Source organism: Festucalex cinctus, chromosome 19, assembly GCF_051991245.1.
Source record: "Festucalex cinctus isolate MCC-2025b chromosome 19, RoL_Fcin_1.0, whole genome shotgun sequence".
NCBI lineage: Eukaryota > Metazoa > Chordata > Actinopteri > Syngnathiformes > Syngnathidae > Festucalex > Festucalex cinctus.
Genome location: NC_135429.1, coordinates 12,720,017 through 12,740,574, shown reverse-complemented (window position 1 = coordinate 12,740,574; position 20,558 = coordinate 12,720,017). Strand labels below are relative to the sequence as shown.

The 20,558-nt window shown below is 38.1% G+C and overlaps 1 protein-coding gene across 2 annotated transcripts in view; it reads right to left on the bottom strand.

Moving 5' to 3' along the window:
• csmd3b (CUB and Sushi multiple domains 3b) overlaps window positions 1-20,558 on the bottom strand; it is a 331,521-nt gene that overhangs the window by 166,634 nt on the left and 144,329 nt on the right. For both annotated transcript variants that reach the window (XM_077507458.1, XM_077507460.1), the window contains exon 7: window positions 12,555-12,667. In XM_077507458.1, the coding sequence (XP_077363584.1) occupies window positions 12,555-12,667 (113 nt within the window). The remainder of the gene's footprint in view (window positions 1-12,554; window positions 12,668-20,558) is intronic.

Below are 20,558 nucleotides of genomic sequence, written 5' to 3'. Positions count from 1 at the left end.
GTGACGTTACAAGGCCCATCCAATAGGCAGAGTGATTTCAGAGTGCTAACAGCAATAGTCTAGCAGGAAAAGCATCCACGCTAGCTCCTGGGTCGCTAAGAAACATCTTCCAAATATGGGCAAGCTTGCGCTTGTGCGCTCTCGTCCCTGCACCCTATTACACGGTGAACACAAGACAACCAAGTGCAGTGTGAAAAGGGCATCTTCAGCAGTGGAAAGCAAAAACAAGTCTTTCTACTAATGTGCTGAATTGTCTTACTAGTCAGGACTAGTACTGGGTACATGTATCTTAAGCTGGATATCAACAATATTGAATAATGCTCAGAGGGCTTTCCTTAAGTGAAAAAAAATGATCACCTTTCCTGCCTCAAACTAGCTGTGTGCACCCGTGAATATCATTGCTCCAGTATTAATTAAAAGGCGTGAATGCTAATTGGCCCAATCAATAACGGGTCGTTAGGCCCAGGGGGAGGGAGCCGGCGTCCAATAGGAAATCGTTATGTGTGCGACACATGCACACGCAGGCACTTTGAAATGAGTGCCATCTGGAAAGATGGCGTCACCTCACCGAGAGATTGTAAAGGCAGACGGGGTTAGCGGAGAAAGATCGAAAGCTACAGTATGTGCCTGAAACTGAATCAATATCCATTACGAGACTGAACACCACAGAGAAGCAGAGAGGCCGAGAGAAAGAGATTTCCAAAAGAAGATCAGATGCCACATGTGACATTGAACAGAGCTGAGTAAATGAATGCGGCCCTTGAGAGCTGATCAATAGCGCACGACACTTCTTCACTCGCATACATGCGCTCCTCTTTTGTATTTCAATGTCTTCCTCGCTTTAGTGTCAGGGTTCTATCAGCCATTGTCACTTTGATGTCCAGTCCCATATGGAGATGACGCGCTGCAGATCAACCTTGGCCAAAGTAAGCTCCATAGACAGTCCAGTACTCCGGACCGTAGAGATTATGATTATCACAGCTGATGTTTGGCGATACCATCGGGAATCACGTCACAATCAACACCCATAGCATTTACTGTTTCTCTGTTTACCAACTCTATAACCTTTCCTGAAGTTCTCCCTCCAAGAACTGCCAACTTTGAAAGAGTCTCCCTGCTTGATGCAATTGCAGTAATGAACAGTGACGCCCCGAGGGGTCGCCGGAGGGTGTTTTTTTTTTTTTTTTTTTTACCCTCCCCTTCAGCAGCCACTTCAGTCAGATCTTTGACTTGTCCTCAAAGAAAGCGACAGCGAGCGTGCTGACAGTGAGGTGGGGGCCTGTGCAAGGTTAATGCTGCTAAGTGATGTATGAATCATTAAGCAGTACGCCATGTACACATTAGTGCCTGTAGAGACATAGCCAGCATGCGTGTGCGCCTCGGCATAAGTCTGTTGGACTAGTGAAGACTTGATTGAAAGTTCAAGTATTGCTTTTATGCAAATAGTGGCCTACATGTGTCTATTGGGGTGAAAGTCTTTTTGGGAAGTCAACCTTTCCTACTAGTAGGGATAGACTGATTATCAGCCAAGTCGATATCTGGCATAAGCCTTTTTATGAATCTGAAGGCCGATAAAGCTGGTATCTCACTGAGCGGTGAATGCTTGCGAACACAACAAATTTAGGGTTTTCATCAGGATTTGTAAGATGTTCACAGACAGTTTTTACTTGTTACAAAGAAATTGTGAACATATTCAATTTGCCGCTGTCTGCGAAGATCTTCTGAAACCTTTTACAAACCCTGACGAAAACCCCAAAGCGGCTACATTAGCATGCATTTATCGCTCAGTGAGATACAGAGAACCTTTCATCAATCATCATTCATTCAGCAAAGTTGCAGTTTAACACATGAGCATGTGGTCCAAGGTTATGTTGAACTGCATGTTGCAAGTAACCATTGTATGTTCGCAGTCTCGAGGACGCTCGTGTTATGTGTCGGCAGCTGATGCGGTAGTAAGAAGCGTCTTGCAAACCATTGTTGTTTTCCTGTGGTTACACCATTATACAACTTACCCTGTCATTGTCTATTAAAGTCGCAAATATGCTATATGTGTATGTGTGCCCCTGCTAACACCATCAGTGAACGCGTTGCTTGGCTAGCTTCAGTACTGTATGTGCGTGTCAATCTGTGCGGGGTATCTAATAGGCGCGCTTATTGCAGTGTGACCTATTAAATCTAACGTCAATGGCAACCTGCCTGGAGAGCCGAGTGACAAGCACAAGCTTGCATGCAAGCGCATGACCTCCAAAACCTATAAACATTATGTTCATAGGTCAAAATTACAAGCATACTGTATATTTGGGTGATTTCATGGCCATATTATGAATGGATAGTTTTGGGTTTTTTTTTGATGGGTGGAAAGAGTGACTCAGAAATGTCAACACGGTGACATTTAAGTACGATTACAAAAATAGACTCCAGTCAAAGTCGACTGATGTTTGCAAACATTCAAGTTATGACATCGTCCATCCATCAGTCACTTGACACATCCATCAATTCCTTCAGGCAATCATCCATCAATCATTTGCATCGAACTGTCTCGAAACCAGGGACTGCCCAAACTCTCTCCAGCCATATGAGTGGCATCATCAAGCCTCGTGATTTGAGGATATGTGATGAGAAACGACTAATATAAACAGATGCTAACTCACCTAAAGAGGAAGTCAAGTTAGTCCAAACACATTCTGAATAATATTGTGTTTGTGGAATATGAATTAAGGATGAAAAGCCACCCGGAGGCCATTTTGACACTTGCTGTCGAGTGAAAATTACATTACCAAAAACAAAAAAAAATCCTTTATCAGTACAGTATATCAAATTGTGTCCAAATTGTACAACATTATTTTAAGCCACAAGTACTGGAATGGACAAGACAGGGGAGGAAAAAAAACAAAAAAAAAACAAGCCAAGACTTGCCGAGACCAGCCAAGACAGGAAAAGACAGATATACACATAAGTTCCAAGTGAGACTGTAATATCAAAACACATCTGACAGGCCTGAATTTGGTATCAATGAGTCACTTTCAAGGTGGCCATGCCTCTTTCACAAAAAGTAGTGAACATCATTCAGATGAGGTCATTATATCATCTGGCGCACATCAAACTGCTTTTGTGTCGCCCGCTACACTTTAATTAAAATACCAAGGTGTCACACCGATAACCACGTTTTGGTACGTTTTGGGGACATTTTTCTCAGGCTTACACAAATTGGATTTTTGTCATTTCTTTGGACATGAGACATCATCAGTGTCCTGTCAAGGCGAGATCCATTTGCTGTAATGACATTATTACGTCGTCACACTGAGACACGGACATGCTGTCATTAATGTGCCGCTATGTAAGACTCGTGAATCTCTTTTATAGATATTAAACGGGACATGCATTTTTCATCATTTAAAACAGTTACCATGTGTTTCAATGTCAAATGCCCCAAAGATAAACAATTACAGCAACCTATTCACCATTTTCTTAACATGCTAAAATGAGCCTATTTTGAGGGGGGTTACGTGTCATGTAAATGAGCTAGGTGGTTTCTCATTTTCTACAGGAGCAGGAAAATAAAGGACATTAACTTGGATATTATGTGACTGGGGTATTTGAGTCCACCTACTGGTGATGGGGGACAATGTCATGACACGAGTCATGCAGGAGTAATGTTTGGGTCTTGTCTCATGTCTGGGGTCATGCCTAGGTTAAGTTTGCGTAGAGTTCATGACCGTGCGGCAGAGTTCACGACCCATTAGGTGTCTGTTTTGGTATTGATGTAACAGTATCCAATTTCAACTAGTTTTAGGCTATATGATGTCTGGACTATATGTTGTTAAGGATCTTTTATGATGTTTGTTATGTCAGGAATATCTGTAATTACGGAGTAAACAGGAAATCAGAGAATTCCATGTCAGTACTAGTACTCACATGTCTAGCCACCACCAATGAGATTGATTGACTGTCTATTTAAGGGTCTAAGAATTGTGTGTGTTTTGCCGGATTATTGCTCAACTGTTCCCGTGTGCAGCTCTAATAGATTCTGCTTCTCAATGTGAATAAATAGATAAAACCTGATTTGTGTCTGCGTTTTGGGATCCAACCCTTCAGCACACAACAGACAAGAAGATGAAGCTGTAGAATAATACACAATTGATCAACCTTTGCCAAGACTTGTATGGCAATTAACAATCCAAAAGTGTAACGTAAACCTTAGATTCCAAAACTACATAAATCTAATGGGAAATTGTGTTTCTGCAGATGAATTAACATGGGGACTATGCGGCGTTACATGCATTTCCAATATGGACACACACACCTCCGCATTTGCATCCTTGGCTCTGACACCCCCCAGTTTTGTCTCCAGGGACAGTGCTGACATTTTCTCCCTCATTTGAAATGCATGACCCGGGCCGCACTCGCGTATTTGTGCACAGCCTCATGCGTATTTGCCGGTGCGCTGCATGTAACAGTGGGTGAAAATAAGAGATGAAAGAAATAGATGTGAAACAAGGAGGGCGGGGGGAAAAAAAATGAAACAAGACCTGTGTGCTAAAACTGCTAGTGTGAGATATGCATGTCGCTGTAGTGAAGAAAGAGAGCAGTCACTTTGTCTGTGGGGAACGCAGGCTGTTACAATGACAAAGAGTCAGCCTGTAGTTGTGGCAGAACACATAATCATGTTAGGCCAACAATTGCCACACACAAACAAAAAAATATTGAAGTACACTGAGGAGCTTTATCTTGGGGAGTGGAGGGGCAGACTGGTGCTAGCACGGGTAAGTTGTCATATTGCAATTTTCTTCTCCACCAGAGGGCGCAGCAAAAAAAAGTGGAATACTAGTTTTCTCCATATAAATGGTAACAGGTTGTGTACTGTCTGAGAAGAGAATAGCACATTGTGTGCTGAGCTGAGGGCCAGCTATCCGTTTTGCACAACCCATAGTAAAACTTTTCAACTTCATATATTTTGAAACAGGCGTCGTACGTAAATTCTAGCAGCAAATCACGTGGACTCATTAGAGGAGAGGTTCAGGCACCTTGTCATGCATCAGTCACTACTCTGTTTTAAGCTAACATTAAACTGTAGCAAATATTAGCCAACATAGTTTGGGGCAATTTGTCTCAGTCATTTTTGGGTTTGTTGTCACATGCAAAGAATGGGCCAATGAAAATTGCACCTCTAGCAATTCTATTTTCATATGCCAGAATTGTTCTTCAGATGACGAGTCTGAAGAGTGAGGAAATTAGTTTGCCAGGTTGTTTTTTTGTTTTGTTTTTTTTCCATTGTTTTACGGATTTTCCAGTTGTTGGAACGACAGTATGCCCACATGTCAGGACTGGTTTAAAGTTTCATGGTGAACCATCCATCCATTAACCAAAATGCGTTATTCTTTTGAAATTCTATTTTAATCTCAAATTTCCAGTTTAAGGGAAGCAAAACAGGCATTTGAGGCTGAGAATTACGACCTACATGCCAGCAGTTCCAAAGGACTTTAATCTATTTCATAATATTTTAAAGTTTGCTCAATGACTATGGTCAATTTTAAAGATCAATAATAAACAATGTCTCTGGCTTTCAAAAAACAAACAAACAAACAAACAAAAAACAGGAGAACAAGGATGTTTGAGTAGTTGCAAAATCCAGTGTGACATCTTACCCCATATAGTGTGACAAGTTACCCATTGGTGGGGCAAAATGTCACATGTTCACTCCGTCTATTTGATGGAATGTAACTGTGCACTGACACAAAGTAAGAAAATGACATTAATATACATATACATATATATATATATATATATATATATATATATATATATATATATGGTATACATTTTGTTTATATAGAATGTATTAATTCCAATAAATATATAAAAGTGTGATAAAACTAGTCCCGGTCTCCCCTACTTTGCCACCATTTTGTGGTATTATGATGCTAATGAACTATGATGAAGTCAGTTGAGGAGTATCATTTCGACAACAGTAGTACAGTGCTGCCATCATGAGGCATCAACAGGCATTTTAAAGCCTTTTTTGGAGGGCTCTCGGGGCTGGGTCCCTATCACCCACTAATACATGGGTACTGCTGTACTTGGATGACAGTTAATAATGTTAAAATGCTAATTAAAAGATTGTCTACAGAGTTAATTAAGCTTTTATGATGGTGTGAGCCCACACCAAGACCAATCACACTTTAAAGGCCACAGGTGACATCCCAGGCCAAATCAATGGATCTGATAACAGAAGGCAAGGCCTCTTAGGAGGTCCACATGCTACTGTATGAATCACCTTTGTTCATCAGCTGCATATGATCACATTTACTCGGCGATTAAGTTTTACAATTAACACAGAAGGTCAAGTATGCCAGCAAAGCAGGGCTACATGCTTAATTACAGAAAGGTCGCCAGTGCAGGTTATGTTTTATGCAATGGATGTTTCTCGAACCAAGGCTGCATCCAAATTCCTTAACAAAAAGATCCAATGTTAATACTTTTTTTTTTTTTTGCAAAGTTTTTGGGCTGACTGCTCGGTTTCATCTTCTTGAGAAAGCAAAGCTTATTTGTATTGAGATGCGGAGTTTGAGCCCAAGCTGAATATTAAACAGTCATAATGATGTTTGCCAGTCACAAAAGTCCACAAAGGCTTCTTTTTCTTTTGGTCTGCAAACAAAAACAAGCGGTGCCGTTGCTGTTTTTGTGCCTCCCTGTCAGTGAAAAGGCCACATCCATTACATGACTGAGTGTCTTTGTCAGCACGCACTCAAGCGGTGTCACCACAACTGATACCGCAACTTGATCACGCTCACAAAGAGGAGCATGACACAGCACTTAAAAATACACACTGGGGATGCTTTGAAACCTTGGAGATATTTAGAGTTCAGGTTGGTGTCTTCCAAAGGTTGTTAGCCATGTCACCTATTCGACATCCTGAAGTTGGTTCACCTCATCTACCCGACACACTTACCCTAAAAGAAAGCCCTTGTTTGTGTTAAATGTTATTAATTAATGTTAATTAATGTTATTAATTACGCATACAGTATCTAGCTTTGATTGACATGCACGTTGGCCAAACAATTGGCATGCTGACAAAACGAAACAACGGGGCTGGCAAAATCCATCGAGTCCTGCTTAAACCGGGATGTCTGGTCGCCCTGCCCGTATCCCACTGAGTTGTCGAACATTTGCAAGTGTTTCTGAAGGCAGTGAATATTGATTTCTCGTCAGGGTTCGTTCAAGGTCGCAACGTTCACTAAATGTTCTACAAACGTCGCAAACAGTTTTCAGGTTTTTTCTTGTCGAAAGAAATTTTTGAATATGAAAAGCTCCTGTTACAAAACAGCTGAATATGGATATGGGTCCAATAATTATCATTAATAATTCTGGCGTAGATTGCTGCTTGGAGATTATCTGATGTGTTATCAAATGTAGACCGAACGTGCAGATATGGCGTTTTCGTCGGGCTTCCGTTGGCCACCGTCATTCTAAATGAACAAGGTGAAATAGGACGGCGGAAACAAAAAGAAAAATTATTCAACATGCTGCGTGCGTCTGTGTGTGTACGATCATCTGTGATTCCTTCTCATCAGCACAATATCAAACCGCCTCTGACATGATGCTAAATAATACATCACTCCCTCTCTCTCCCTCCCTCACACACACACACACACACACACACACACACACACACACACACACACACACACACACACACACACACCCCCCACACACACACACACATACATAAAAATACAGTGTGCATGTGTGCTGCCCCATGAATTAATGATGTTCTGGCGGTCTTCACAGGAACAAGCGGGGGGGCTTGTGTGTAGATATCCCACAATGACATCAAAGAGAGAAAATGGCAGATCTCATTCTTTCTCCAAAAAATGCACGCATTGAAAGAGAGAATTGAAGAATCTTCCCCGCGCAAACTTGGCCCGACCCTCCCCTGTGTGAGGCATGCCTCGGGCAGGTGGGCTCGGGTTCGAGCCACACACTGATCGCATGTCCGGATAACCTCCGCTGACAGCGTCGACACCGGAGGGTATGTCGGATGCGGAACCCCCTACGTGCGGTTTGACCACATTCTCAACTCATCTGCTCCATGTTTATGCAGGCCTGCTTGACAGTATCGTGATTTGATTTGATGTGCCCAGTTGAACGGCATATTTGTATTTACAACTCATGCTACAGAATTTCCAGGTAGGTGGGCTTCATACATTCAATTCCTGCTCACACCTCAAATGATGGATCACGAGTCTAAATTTGAGTGGGACTGAATCCCAACCCAGTGGCACTAAAGTCAACTATGTGAATCATTACCCCAGTGTTAGCCAAACGTATAGTTTATTCCATTTTTTTTTCTTCACAGAAGGAAATTTAAAAATGGATACAAATAACCTTGTTCAAAATTACTATTATATCACACGGTCCATTTTTAATTAGTGCAGAATAAAACAATGCCAATTTCAGTTGGTTCTCTCTAAAACAAGGTTCCCAAATCCAATCCTGGGAGGCCGCTATCTTGCATGGTTTTAATATTTCCCTCCTCCAACACACCTGATTCAAATGAAGGATCATTATCAGGCTTCAGCACAGCTTGTTGAGGAGCTCATGATTTGAATCAGGAGTGTTAGATGAGGGAAACATCTAAAACCTGCAGCATACTGACCTTCGAGGACCAGAGGTATAGATGTTGCCCTCCTACAACATACCTGACTCAAATTATCAGAATACTAAGACTTCTGCAGAGCTTGCTGATGAGCTACTGATTTGAATCAGGTGAGTTGGAGAGGGAAACATGAGAGACAGGAATCACTAACTCTGGTCCTCTTGGGCCCTATGCTGCATGTTTTAGGCGTTTCCCTCCTCAAACACACCTGATTCTAAAGACCAGGATGATTATCAGGATTCTGCAGAGCTTGTTGAGCTGATCATTTGAATTATGTGTGTTGGAGGTGGGAAACCTGCAGGACAGCGGACCTCGAGGACCAGATTTGGACACCCCTGCTCTAGATTTCTTTTTTTTTTTTTAATGTATGGGTTACACAACACAGTCGCAAACTATGGCTATTTTTTTTTTTTTTTAATACATCCCACTATGGCTATTTTTTTTTTTTTTTTAATACATCCCACAACAAACTCTACAGATATGTTGTAGAATACATAGATGTATTAATTATATACAGTAGCTAAAAATCCAACTAAAATTTGTTCAAATGGACATGGTAAACAGCTATTTGTCCTCATTTTTTTATTTATTTTTTTGCCGTTGCAGACAATACATGTCACAATCGAAAAAAAAACGGAATTGCAACCAGCGTGAGGCTAACAGGAGGATTACATGCTGCGGAAATGGACCTGCCAAAAATAATCCATGTTGGATCGTTCCGCCCGTGTGTAGCTCTCCCCGATGAGCATTATGGGATGCCGCATATGGCGGATGGTGGATGATGCACATATAAATAACGGGGGACTCTTCAGATGACTCCCCGGGAAGCATTCTGAGAGCGCAAACATTTCAACGTTGCAAGTCGTTTTGACGCATTCCCAGTAGGAACAAGAACGGATGGTACCTACATGCTGCATTCATGAGGGTGAGGAATCTTGTTTTGCCTTCACGTTTGAGATCCTTTTGAATCTGTTTGGACATATTGTTGTTGTTTTTTTGCCTTAATTTCAAACAACAGAGAAACGTGGTTAATGATTGCAATCAGCCTCGAACACAAAAGTGTATGAAATGAGTTGATTGCAGTGAGTAATGGGAAAAAGGTTTTTGTCTGAAATGAATGAACCCACCTGGCATACAAATGGGGCACAGCATCTATTACACGGATGGCCAGTCTTTGAGGAAATATGCTTTTATTTACTCAATAAACGCAAGTGTTTTTGTAGTTCATCACCGGTGACATTTATATGACAGCAGAGCAAGATAAGAAAAAAAATTGCACGCATAAGACAACTTCTCCATGGCCCAACGTGGTTGTAAATTGTTGAGATTGTCGTATCGCATTTGCCCCCGCGGGGCCGACACTCTTTACGCTAACTTCCTCAATGAGCACATCAAAGTTATTTTTTTCCCCCGAATCTAAATCTGATCTGGACACGGTGACGATCATGCATAATGAGTTCTAATTTTAGCCACCGCTTCAGTCATTTTTATTTTATTTTTTGATATCTCTGGGCTTTCATCTGCGAGAATGACGTCAAGTTGTTTACTGCTGGCCTACGGTAAAAGCGCAAGAAGGCAACGTTTTTGTAAATGTCATATTTAAAACGGTAGTGATGAAAAACAATCAATCAGCGTGAACTGACATCCAAACGAGGCGAACGTAAGAGGTTGTCAATAAAATGTCTGCGCTTCATTCCAATGCGTCGTGATGCCTAAATTACAGATGAAATGCTCACACTTGGATGTTCAGGTTCGTGAATGTTGCAAGCTGTCAAAACAAATCAAGACCACATTTCAGACTTAAGCTTGGAATGCTTATGGTAAAGACAAAAAAAATTATTAAAACGCAAATACACGAATAGGGAAGCTTATAATTACCCCCAAACTACTATTTTTAGAACAGCACGCTGCGCGTAGGCGTGGCCAGTTGATATTCGGGCAATAAATACATGTAGGCAACTGATGGAATGTATTCGTACAAGGCAAAACTTGTGAACACGATATTGTGGGGAGGTTGGCGATATTTAAAAAAGGTTACAATATTGTAAAAAAAAAAAAAATAGCTCATTCTAAAAATAAAAAGCACAATATTGTGCTTGCTTTTCTACATAACATAAATGTTGTGTTTTATTATTATTATGTTAATGCACACACACATTGAGTTCCTCCACAGGTATATTACGTTCCCTTTCACCTGACAATTAGTGTAGAATTTAAACATCGAAGGGCCAAAACATCCCTAATGAAAATTAAATTGCACTAAAAAACTAGCCACCAGAGGGTGCTCGAACTGCACAAATGGAAATCAACCTGACTTTGTTAACAGATGTGTTATTGCATTGAAATATTGTGAACATCACGACGACGATATTGTGGCAGTTTTAATATCATTATATTGCCATTATCGTTACATCCCTAGAAAACATTGGTGGGATTTGTTAGGGCATGTGCTTTAACAACAACCCCTGACAGGTCAAATTTGATTCGTCTTTTTGGAGAACGCTAATAAATTGAGTATGATTTTTGAAGATAGTTACACTGATAACCTGGTAACTTCTTTTTTTTTTGGCAGCTTTAACTCATGGGTAGTTTTTACCCCTTGCTAAAAAAAAAAAAAAAAAAAAAAAAAAAAAACTTACTCTAAATGTGCAGGGTCAAATAATAAATAACATATGCTCAGTCCGTTTTGGACCCAGCGATGGGTTAGCCATTTCACTCAATTTGGGTTACTTTTAACCCAGCAGTGCTGAGGCAGGATTTTCCCCAATGTTTCATTTTACGGGAGGTTTCATACTATCATGTCTTGAAAAGAATCACTGGAAGGTCGTCCTAAGAGTTCAGTTGGACAACATGGTAAGCGGGAGAATTGATCTGTGCCATTTTATGAAAAAAAATAAAAAATAAATAAATAAGAGCCATGACCTGGATTGCTTTCCAGGCCAACGAAAAAATGGAGAGCCATGAAATGAGCCGTTTTGGAGTCCAACCAGACTTTAAATCGATTCAGCTGTCAGCCGGCCGTTTCGGAATTGGTACTTGGAGCAAGCTTAATTTGCACACTGTATTCTCAGCTTTTGAAACCAAGCATTTTCACGAGTTACAAAGTGGAGGACTGGCAGTTTGGACAAAAAAAAAAAAAAAATGTCCTCCCTCCTCCACCAGTACGTCTCTAACACAGTGTCCTCAGTAAGTGGGTTCATTTTGAAAATGTCCCACTTTTGGGTCACACTGTGGCACTTTTACCGGCAGATTCGATCGCTCACAATGCCGGCCGGTCTTGACAGCCGTTCGCTGTGGAAAAGAATTAAAGTGTCACTCGTGACAAGCTGAAAAGTGAACATGTCAAATTCCTGGAGAACTTTTTCTGAAGTCCTTCAAAGACGCTGGACTGGGAATAAAAGAGAAACATAAGAGGCCCCCATATTGTTTCGGTGGAAGATCAACATGATGCCTTTGTGGAAGCCACAATTGTGACTAAATGTCAAATGTTTTACTACTTAGTATTTTTCTACCTATAAAGTATTTAATGTTCTGTTTCTTTTTTCTTTTTTTTTTTTCTTTTTTTTTTTAAGCAAAACCTCGTCACGTCTTATATACCGGTACTTCTTCTTTTTTTTTTTTTTTTTTCTTTTTTTTTTTGTGGCCTGCTTCTGTGGTTTCAGCTTTTCTCTTGTCACTCTGCTTCATTTTCAGTGTTTTTTTTTGTTTTTTTTTTGTGAGCACATCACAATGTTGACTCGACTGAAAACATTTGCGGAGAAGGACTTGCTCGTTCAACTTGAGGCGACCCGCGCCTCATCTTTTTTCTTTTTCCTTTTTTTTTTTCCTCCAGCACTGTTGCTGCAAACATTGACACTCACACAAAGACACAAGTGCCAACGCGTTGACACGCTCTGACCTTCGTAGATGAGCCTGAAGCCATGTGCGGAGACGGCAAAGTCGCTCGTCAGCCTCAAAGAGAAGACGTTCCCAGTGCTTGTGACCGGAGGCGGCACCTGGAAACCTGTTAGCCTACAGAGGAAAAAGAAACAAATAGATAAATACTTCAAATACGTCAACAACTTTCACATCATCAGCATTTTTGCGTTGGTCACCAAAACTCATGAAAACACTATAAACTAACAACTCAAAACACAAATGTCTTATTAGGCTTTATTGATCAAATGTACTGTTCTACCAATGTAATAATTTTGTTAAAAAAAAAAATAAGAAAATTACATCTACATTTTTAACAGCGTTTTTTAATTGTTTTCATCTTGGACCAAACCTCAAGTCGGATAATAATACATGAACAAAATAATATAAATTACAATTTAAAATACAAAATTACAGAAAAGGGTACTTTAATCATTTTTAATTGTTTAAACAGCTTTAATTAAGTGTTTTTTTATTATTTTAAACTTCCTTATGTTAAATGTTTTAAAGTTTGTTGAATAATGTTTTAAGATTGTTATTGTATGTTCTTTTTAGTAAATTTTGTAACCTATTTTAGCACCTCGGAGGCTAAATGGTTAGCTCGTGGGTTAGCTTACAACTTGAGCCACCTTGCTAATTGGCGACACCAAATTCCACTTTAAAAAAAAATCCCGACTGACATATTTGAGAAGTCGACCTAATTGGAGAAAAAACAATTTTTAATAATTGAAATTATTTATTTTTCTTCCTCTGAATGTTAACTACTGTTTCTTGATGCTTATGTGTTGTCTTTCCTTGTGTAAAGCACATCGAGTTGCCTTGTGTAAAATGTGCTATACAAATAAACTTGCCTTGCCTTGCATTTAATCATAACAAATAAGAAATGAAACCAAAAAAAATCAAAATGTCAAATTATTTAAATAAAATAAATATTTAAAACTCTAAAATTGGGGGAATTCACTTTTCACAAAATCACTCTTTATATTGATCCAGTTTCAAAATTGGAGGATGCTGAAACCCAAATGACAACACTCTTCAACAATCAAAATACAAACACATTAACTCAACTTTTTCTGCACAGCACTGTTTCAACAGCAGCAGCTCGAACAAAGCGCTGTACACAAAATAATGAGTAGGGGGGCAAAGTACATAAATATGCACTGATGCGATTAAAGTCCGACATTTTATGATACAGGTTTTGCCTATCCTGTAGAAATTGGGAAGTACACCAAGAGTATAAATGGTGTTGAACAACAATAGCTGCACACATGAATTGGCTTCCAGGAAATCTTCCTATTTATACTCGGCTAGTTCGATGACACCACTATTTGTGTTTGCTCCTCATACGCCGGCCTCTGAGGTACCACGCAAACAACTCTCCATTATTTGAAAATACATTAGAATTTAAAAAAAAAAAGGAGGAGGAGGGGGTAGCAATAAAAGCCACCAGTGGATGGGGGACTTTTAAATAAATCATGCCACAAGATTAAAGCCCACAGAGTTGTGTTGCTTGATATATAAACAGGCAAACAACCAGGAGGGAGCACAAAGGCGAGGCGGCAGCGTTGGATTTTCTGAGAGCGTCCGTCCTCGAAGGAGGCAAACATCTATATTTTTTATTTTATTTTTTTTCATCAGTACCTTTGATTGGTTATTCAATATGTCTTGGATCTTAACAACAACAAAAAATTCTAACTAGATGAAATGTGTGGAAAAATGTTTTCACACCTACCAAAATTCACTCTTTTCAGATTATATGGAATTCCACAGTATCTAGTTTAGGGTGTAAACTAATGGTGCACCCATTGCAACTAGTAAGACACCGTAATTACACAGAATTACATATTATAAATAGTCCCTAAAGGGAGAAAATAGTCTGAAATACATATCAATATTAAAATAAAATAAATTTAATAATCAAATGAAGAAAAAAACAAACATTCTTAACAAGGAAATAAAACATGCATTGTAGATAGCAATATGGGAGCTATGTAAAAATAGAACATTTTATTATAATGATTTTAATAAAGTGTTATGACAAAAAATAAAAAAAAAAATGCTTGAAATTAAAAAAAAATGTCAATAAAAGTTAAATCATTAACAATTGTGAAAAATAACATGCATAAAAATACATAATGGACAAAATATATGTATAACATAATATGCATAAACAATACACACTAAAGTCATCAAAAATAAATAAATAAATAAATAAATGAATAAATAAATAATAGCTAAATACATCACATGGAAAAAAAGAGATAAAATGTGTCATTATTTTAAATCAAAGAACTGGATAATACAAAGCAGGAAAAAAATACTAAAAATTAAAGAAAAGTAAACTGTGTTAATCCAACTAGAATATTTTGAAATTTAAAAACAAAAAACAAAAAAAAAACAAATACAGAAAAAAATAATTAAAATTAAGATTACTACCATAATTAAAATACTTTTTTTTTTTATTCAGAAACTATAGAATAACAAAAACAAAAGGAAACACTGAACAAAAATTCTAGTCAATTATAACTTTTTTTTTTATAATACACAAGACAATTATAGATAAATAGCACAATAATAAAAAAAATAAATAAAAAATCAAAAGTAATGTGTTCAAAAATTATCAACTGCCAAAAGTGTCGGGAAAATGAATCCCATTCCAAGAAAGCACTCATGCTTTAGTGTCTCCAAAGAGCGGTTTCAAAACATTTACTTTACAACATGTAGTGACTGTTTTTGTAGCGGCTGACCTATCCTTGCACCCATCACTCTCTTCACGGCGCCTTTTCATTTTTTATGCCCCTCCTCTATTTATTGGACTCCTCAACAAACAAGAGTAAGACTCTCCTCCGTCTTTTACACCTTGTATGGAATTCATTTAGCATCCGTTTGTGTAAAGGCACTTTTCGATCTCGATGGTAGATGTATCATTTCAGGACGCTTTTACCTAGCTAGTCGTGTGAGATTACATATTTGTGGATGTATCCCACCGTGTTGTCAGTTAAGTTGCTTGCCTCTCATGTTTCAAGTGATTGCACATTCCAAAAAATGTAACATCAAACTGGTAAGATTTCGTTTTTGGCAATACGCCATCTTAAAGGGATACGCAGTCAAACATTAATATTTTGCCTATAATAAATTTGATATTTTCATTATTTTTCATGTACAATTAACCAATCACAGCTCAGCTTGTGAATGTCACATGACCAAACCTAGAAAACAGGTGAGCTGTGATTGGTTACCTGAGCCCTTGTGATGTCATTTTCAGTTGCAAAATGTGTTTTTAAAGGTACTAATTGTACGTGAAAAATAATGAAAGTATCAAATTTATTATAGACAAAATATGAACTTTTTATTGCTATAATGGGTTAAATAAGTGAAGTATACCTTTAAACAAGTCATGCTAGCAATGTAGCTGCCTTGGCGTGCGGCTAAATTAAAATTTTGCTAGCATTTTCGTGACTGTAAACTGTGTTAGTGTTATTATGATGTGCTATATGATATGCTACATATGGAATCATCTTTATGTTATGTTATGTTGTATAAAACTATATTTTGGTGTCATGCTAAATTTAAGTTACATGATGCCATGGTATGCAATGTTGTTATGGCTTTATACAGTACTATGATGCTGTGTTGTACTATGCTCTATTATATAATATCTTATCCTATGTCATGCTGTGCAGTACTATGTAATTTCATTTTATGCTACGCTACATTAAATTGTCTTCTGTTAAAATGCAGATTGGAACAACCTGCACGGAAGGCGCTCTAGTTTCTCACAGAATAACGACATAAATGTGCGCTCTGTTGTACCAAACGTGTCTTATTTGCACCATTAAAATGGCCAAAGAACATTTTTTTTTGCAGCAACTATGATAATTAACTGATTATGAATGGATAGCATCGCTCTCGTAAAGGGAGAGGCGCTCGCGACCAGATAGCTTTAAATTCTATGCATACTGTGTGTGTTGTAGGGGAAACATTAGCTAGCTTGTCATTCCCTTGCTAATGCGATTTCACTCGATGCACCACACGCGTACACGCGCGCGCACAAAACAAGCATGCAGTCCCGCTAATGCGATTGACAGCCTCCTTTTCACGTTCTTTCACTTGCCTCTGATTGTCACTTTATAGCCGTCGGGGGATGTTAGGAGTTGATGTTCTTTTTAATCACATGAAATATGAAGAAGATACGTGTGAAAGGCAAAGAAGAACCTGGCTGCAGAAACATTAAATAGGAACCCCGCAGGTGTAAAGCCCCTGTGAACTTCTCTCTTTCAGATCGAGTAACTGTCAATTTACAAGCCACTTACTTTCTTCACGCCCTCCTCGTGGGGGTTACGCTTTCTTTCCACGAATGCCAACCAATAATACGCCCCCGCGGTCCACCTGGCTCGCGATGACGATCCCCCTTCCTTACTCAGAGCAAACATCAGTTTGCACGGGGATCCCCAGACTAACCGTGCCGATTCGATTCATTTTGCTGTTTCCGTAAGCCTTCTATGGAGTTTTGCATTATACATTAGTATTATGCTAGTTGGCTTTTGTTTTCAGCATTTTAGTCTTTGATTCACTACTGTTTAATTATTTTTAATTAAACACTTATTTGGTAGTTCAGAGCGTGAGGGGCTAATTAATACTTTCAAGATGTGTTTTAATAAGTTTAAATGATTTTAAAGCATGTGGGAGAAGTAAAACTTTTTTTTTTTTTTTTAATATGGGCTCTTTTAATAGCAGATGTTCGTATGCGGGCCAGGAATGTATTCCACACGGTAAACGCAATTATCTTTATGAATAATAAACATAATGCCCTCTTTTGAGATGCCCGTACTTGAAATTACATCCAAATGAGATTGGTAAGCGCTACAGCAGCACGTAAGTCACAGTCTGGTTGTCAAAGCGTTCCTGAATATGCCGTTTAATCAGGAGGAGGTTTATGGCGAGTCGGGTGTGCAAGGTTGCTGGGGGACGTAAATCAGTCCGGATGGAAGTGAGATGCTTCCCCTTCCCCTCCTCACTTGTGGCTGTTTTGTTAAGCATTCTCACACTGTAACCATGACAACTGAGCTGCTAAGTGGTGTCCTTGAACTAACAACCCAAACGTGGGCGCAGTATTGAGATGTGTCGGCCATGACATCGAAAGGAAATGAAAGGGGGAGAAAATGTGGAATTCCCGTGCAGCCTCCACTTTAAGAATATTTGATAAGTTCCAGTCAACTTTTTTTTTTGCAAGAAAATTAACGACAATAGGCCAAAAACTCTTGCCCATATGCTAAAAATGCAGAATTACCGGCAAAATTATTGAGAGTTGTGTGATTTTCAGCCCCTTCCAAAGTAAATAAGTAATTACTAAACTTCGACTTGCATTCAGGATTTATATTTGCTATTTGTGTTTACATTAATCCAAGTCAATTTACAAGCCACTTACTTTATAATTATTCTACTTTTCACAATAAGTACTTCATAGTCCAACAAATTTCTTTATTTATCTAATTATTTATAAACAAAATGTGTTTATTTATTTATTTATTTGTTTGTTTGTTTATTTTTGTAAAACATTCCAAAAAAATATTTTTCTTTTTACTTTAAAATAGCTTTAAAATTAAAATTAATTAATTAAAAACAACAACAACAAAAACACTTAAATAGCTCCCGTTGAGTACATTCAATACTATTGTATTACTATAATGTAACTGTAATACTATTGTAAAAAACAACAACAACAAAAACAAAAAAAACATAAAACGGGGGCTTTTGTGTTGGGACACAGTTCACAAAGATGGCGGACACACTAATACGGACCTCAAAAATGGTTACACACTTTACAAACATGGCTAACATGCTGAAGTATACACCTCCAAGATGGCAGACAAGTTGCAACATAGTCAACAAATACAGTGGGGGTGCTGATAAAAAAATAATAATAATAATTAAAAAAAGTCCACAAAGATGGCTGTCTTATGATTTAATTCCATTCTAGTCATATATTTGTATTCTTTAGTTTAATTTAATGTGAATTAATTATTCAGCACTGATTACCTATTAAATTGATTAGATAAGTAATTCTCAAAATGTGGTACTAGTGGTAGACAGGTCCGCTCTTATGATACTAGAGTGAAATGCTGCTAATTAACTTTGAAGGAGTGCCCTGCGATTGGCTGGCAACCGGTCCAGGGTGTCCCCCGCCTACTGCCCAGGGCCAGCTGAGATAGGCGCCAGCACCCCCCGCGACCCTTGTGAGGAGTGTTAATGTTCGTACTGTTTTTGATGTTAGTGGCTTTCAATATTATTTTTAGAAAGCGAACATCTACTGTGGTTAAGCCTTCTTCTAGATTAACACTTACTAACTTAGCCCTACTAAATTACTGTAATCAAATATGAGTTCTGGTATACTTGGCAAGTCAAGTATTTTTTGGTGATATTTTGTTGGAGAACTACAGGATTAGATTTTTCATTTGTAAAAAGACTTCTGTTTGACATGTGATGCTGTTAATTGCTTTTTTTAAAGATTGTTATGCCTCATTTTAATCCCCTGCCAATTGTAGAAGACATCTTTTTTTTTTTTAATCAACATTATTATCGCTAAAGTCCACTCCATTCTTTCCTATCGTTTGCCATCACCTCACATTAATTCACCAGCTCCACAGACACACACGCTTGCCTCGTTAAGGCCATTAATGGTGTTTTTATCCGAGTTCACAAACGTCTGCTTCTGTTATTTCGCCACGTTTCATCATGCGGCATCTCGTTAGCATTCATATAATCATCAGATAAACTCTGTTTGACATGAGCGCGCGCGCCCGCGCATTCACACATTGAGGGGGAGATGAGGTCCAGAGGTCATAATTGTTCAGGTTGGCTGGAGAGTCAAGGGCAAGCACAATTCATTTTCCGGCTTTTCTCTCATGTTCAACGCTGGGTTTAATTTTTATTCTGTACGCAAGAGATGGAGGAAAAAGTGATGAATATCTCCTAATTATGAGCTCAAGCATGATTTATTTATTTATTTATTTATTTATAGAAATGTCATCCCATCGATGCTCTTCCTCCTCTCTGCATCTTGATTTATTCATTTATTCAATCATGTGCAAAGTTCACGGATTCATGTGATTGATTAACAGCACTGGCCTGAGTGACATGTATACGCGCACACATTCAGTTTGTGTCGTCAACGGTCACTGCTGTGTCTGGTAAATCAGCTGTGAATCTGTCTCTTTGTGTGTGAGGTAAGTCCTTGACTCTGCTGGTGGGTCATCCATTAAATTAGTCAGACACGCACACACAAATATACATGTTGGTGTAAGCACGTCAGGATGGGGGCATATTTTTTTGCTGCTCATCATAATGAGCCAAAATTCATTCGTTCCATGACTACTATTGGAAAGGATATTTTAAAAACAAGTATTTTTTTTAATAAGTCAAATAGCACTCTAGAAAAGTGTACATAATAATAATAATAATAATAATGATAATAATAATAGAAATGGTAAACACAAAAAATAAGAATAAATAAATGCAAAAAAATGGTAATAATAATAATAATAATAATAATAATAATAATAATAATAATAAACAGAATGTAAACAAACATGATATTCAGCTGTTTTAAGTTGGTGTACGTACCTCAGGATGGGGGCATATTTTTTTTGCTGTTCATAATGAGCCAAAATGCATTTGTTCCATGACTACTACTGGAAAGGATATTTTAAAAACAAGTATTTTTTTAATAAGTCAAATAGTACTCTAGAAAATTGTACATAATATTGAAAATACTACTACTACTACTACTACTACTAATAATAATAATAATAATAACAACATTAATAATAATAATAATAATAATAATAATAATAATAATACCCCTCGACCCTTGTGAGGAATAAGCGGTCAAGAAAATGGATGGATGGATGGATAATAATAATAATAATAATAATAATAATAATAATAATAATAATAATAATAATAATAATAATAATAAAAAGAATGT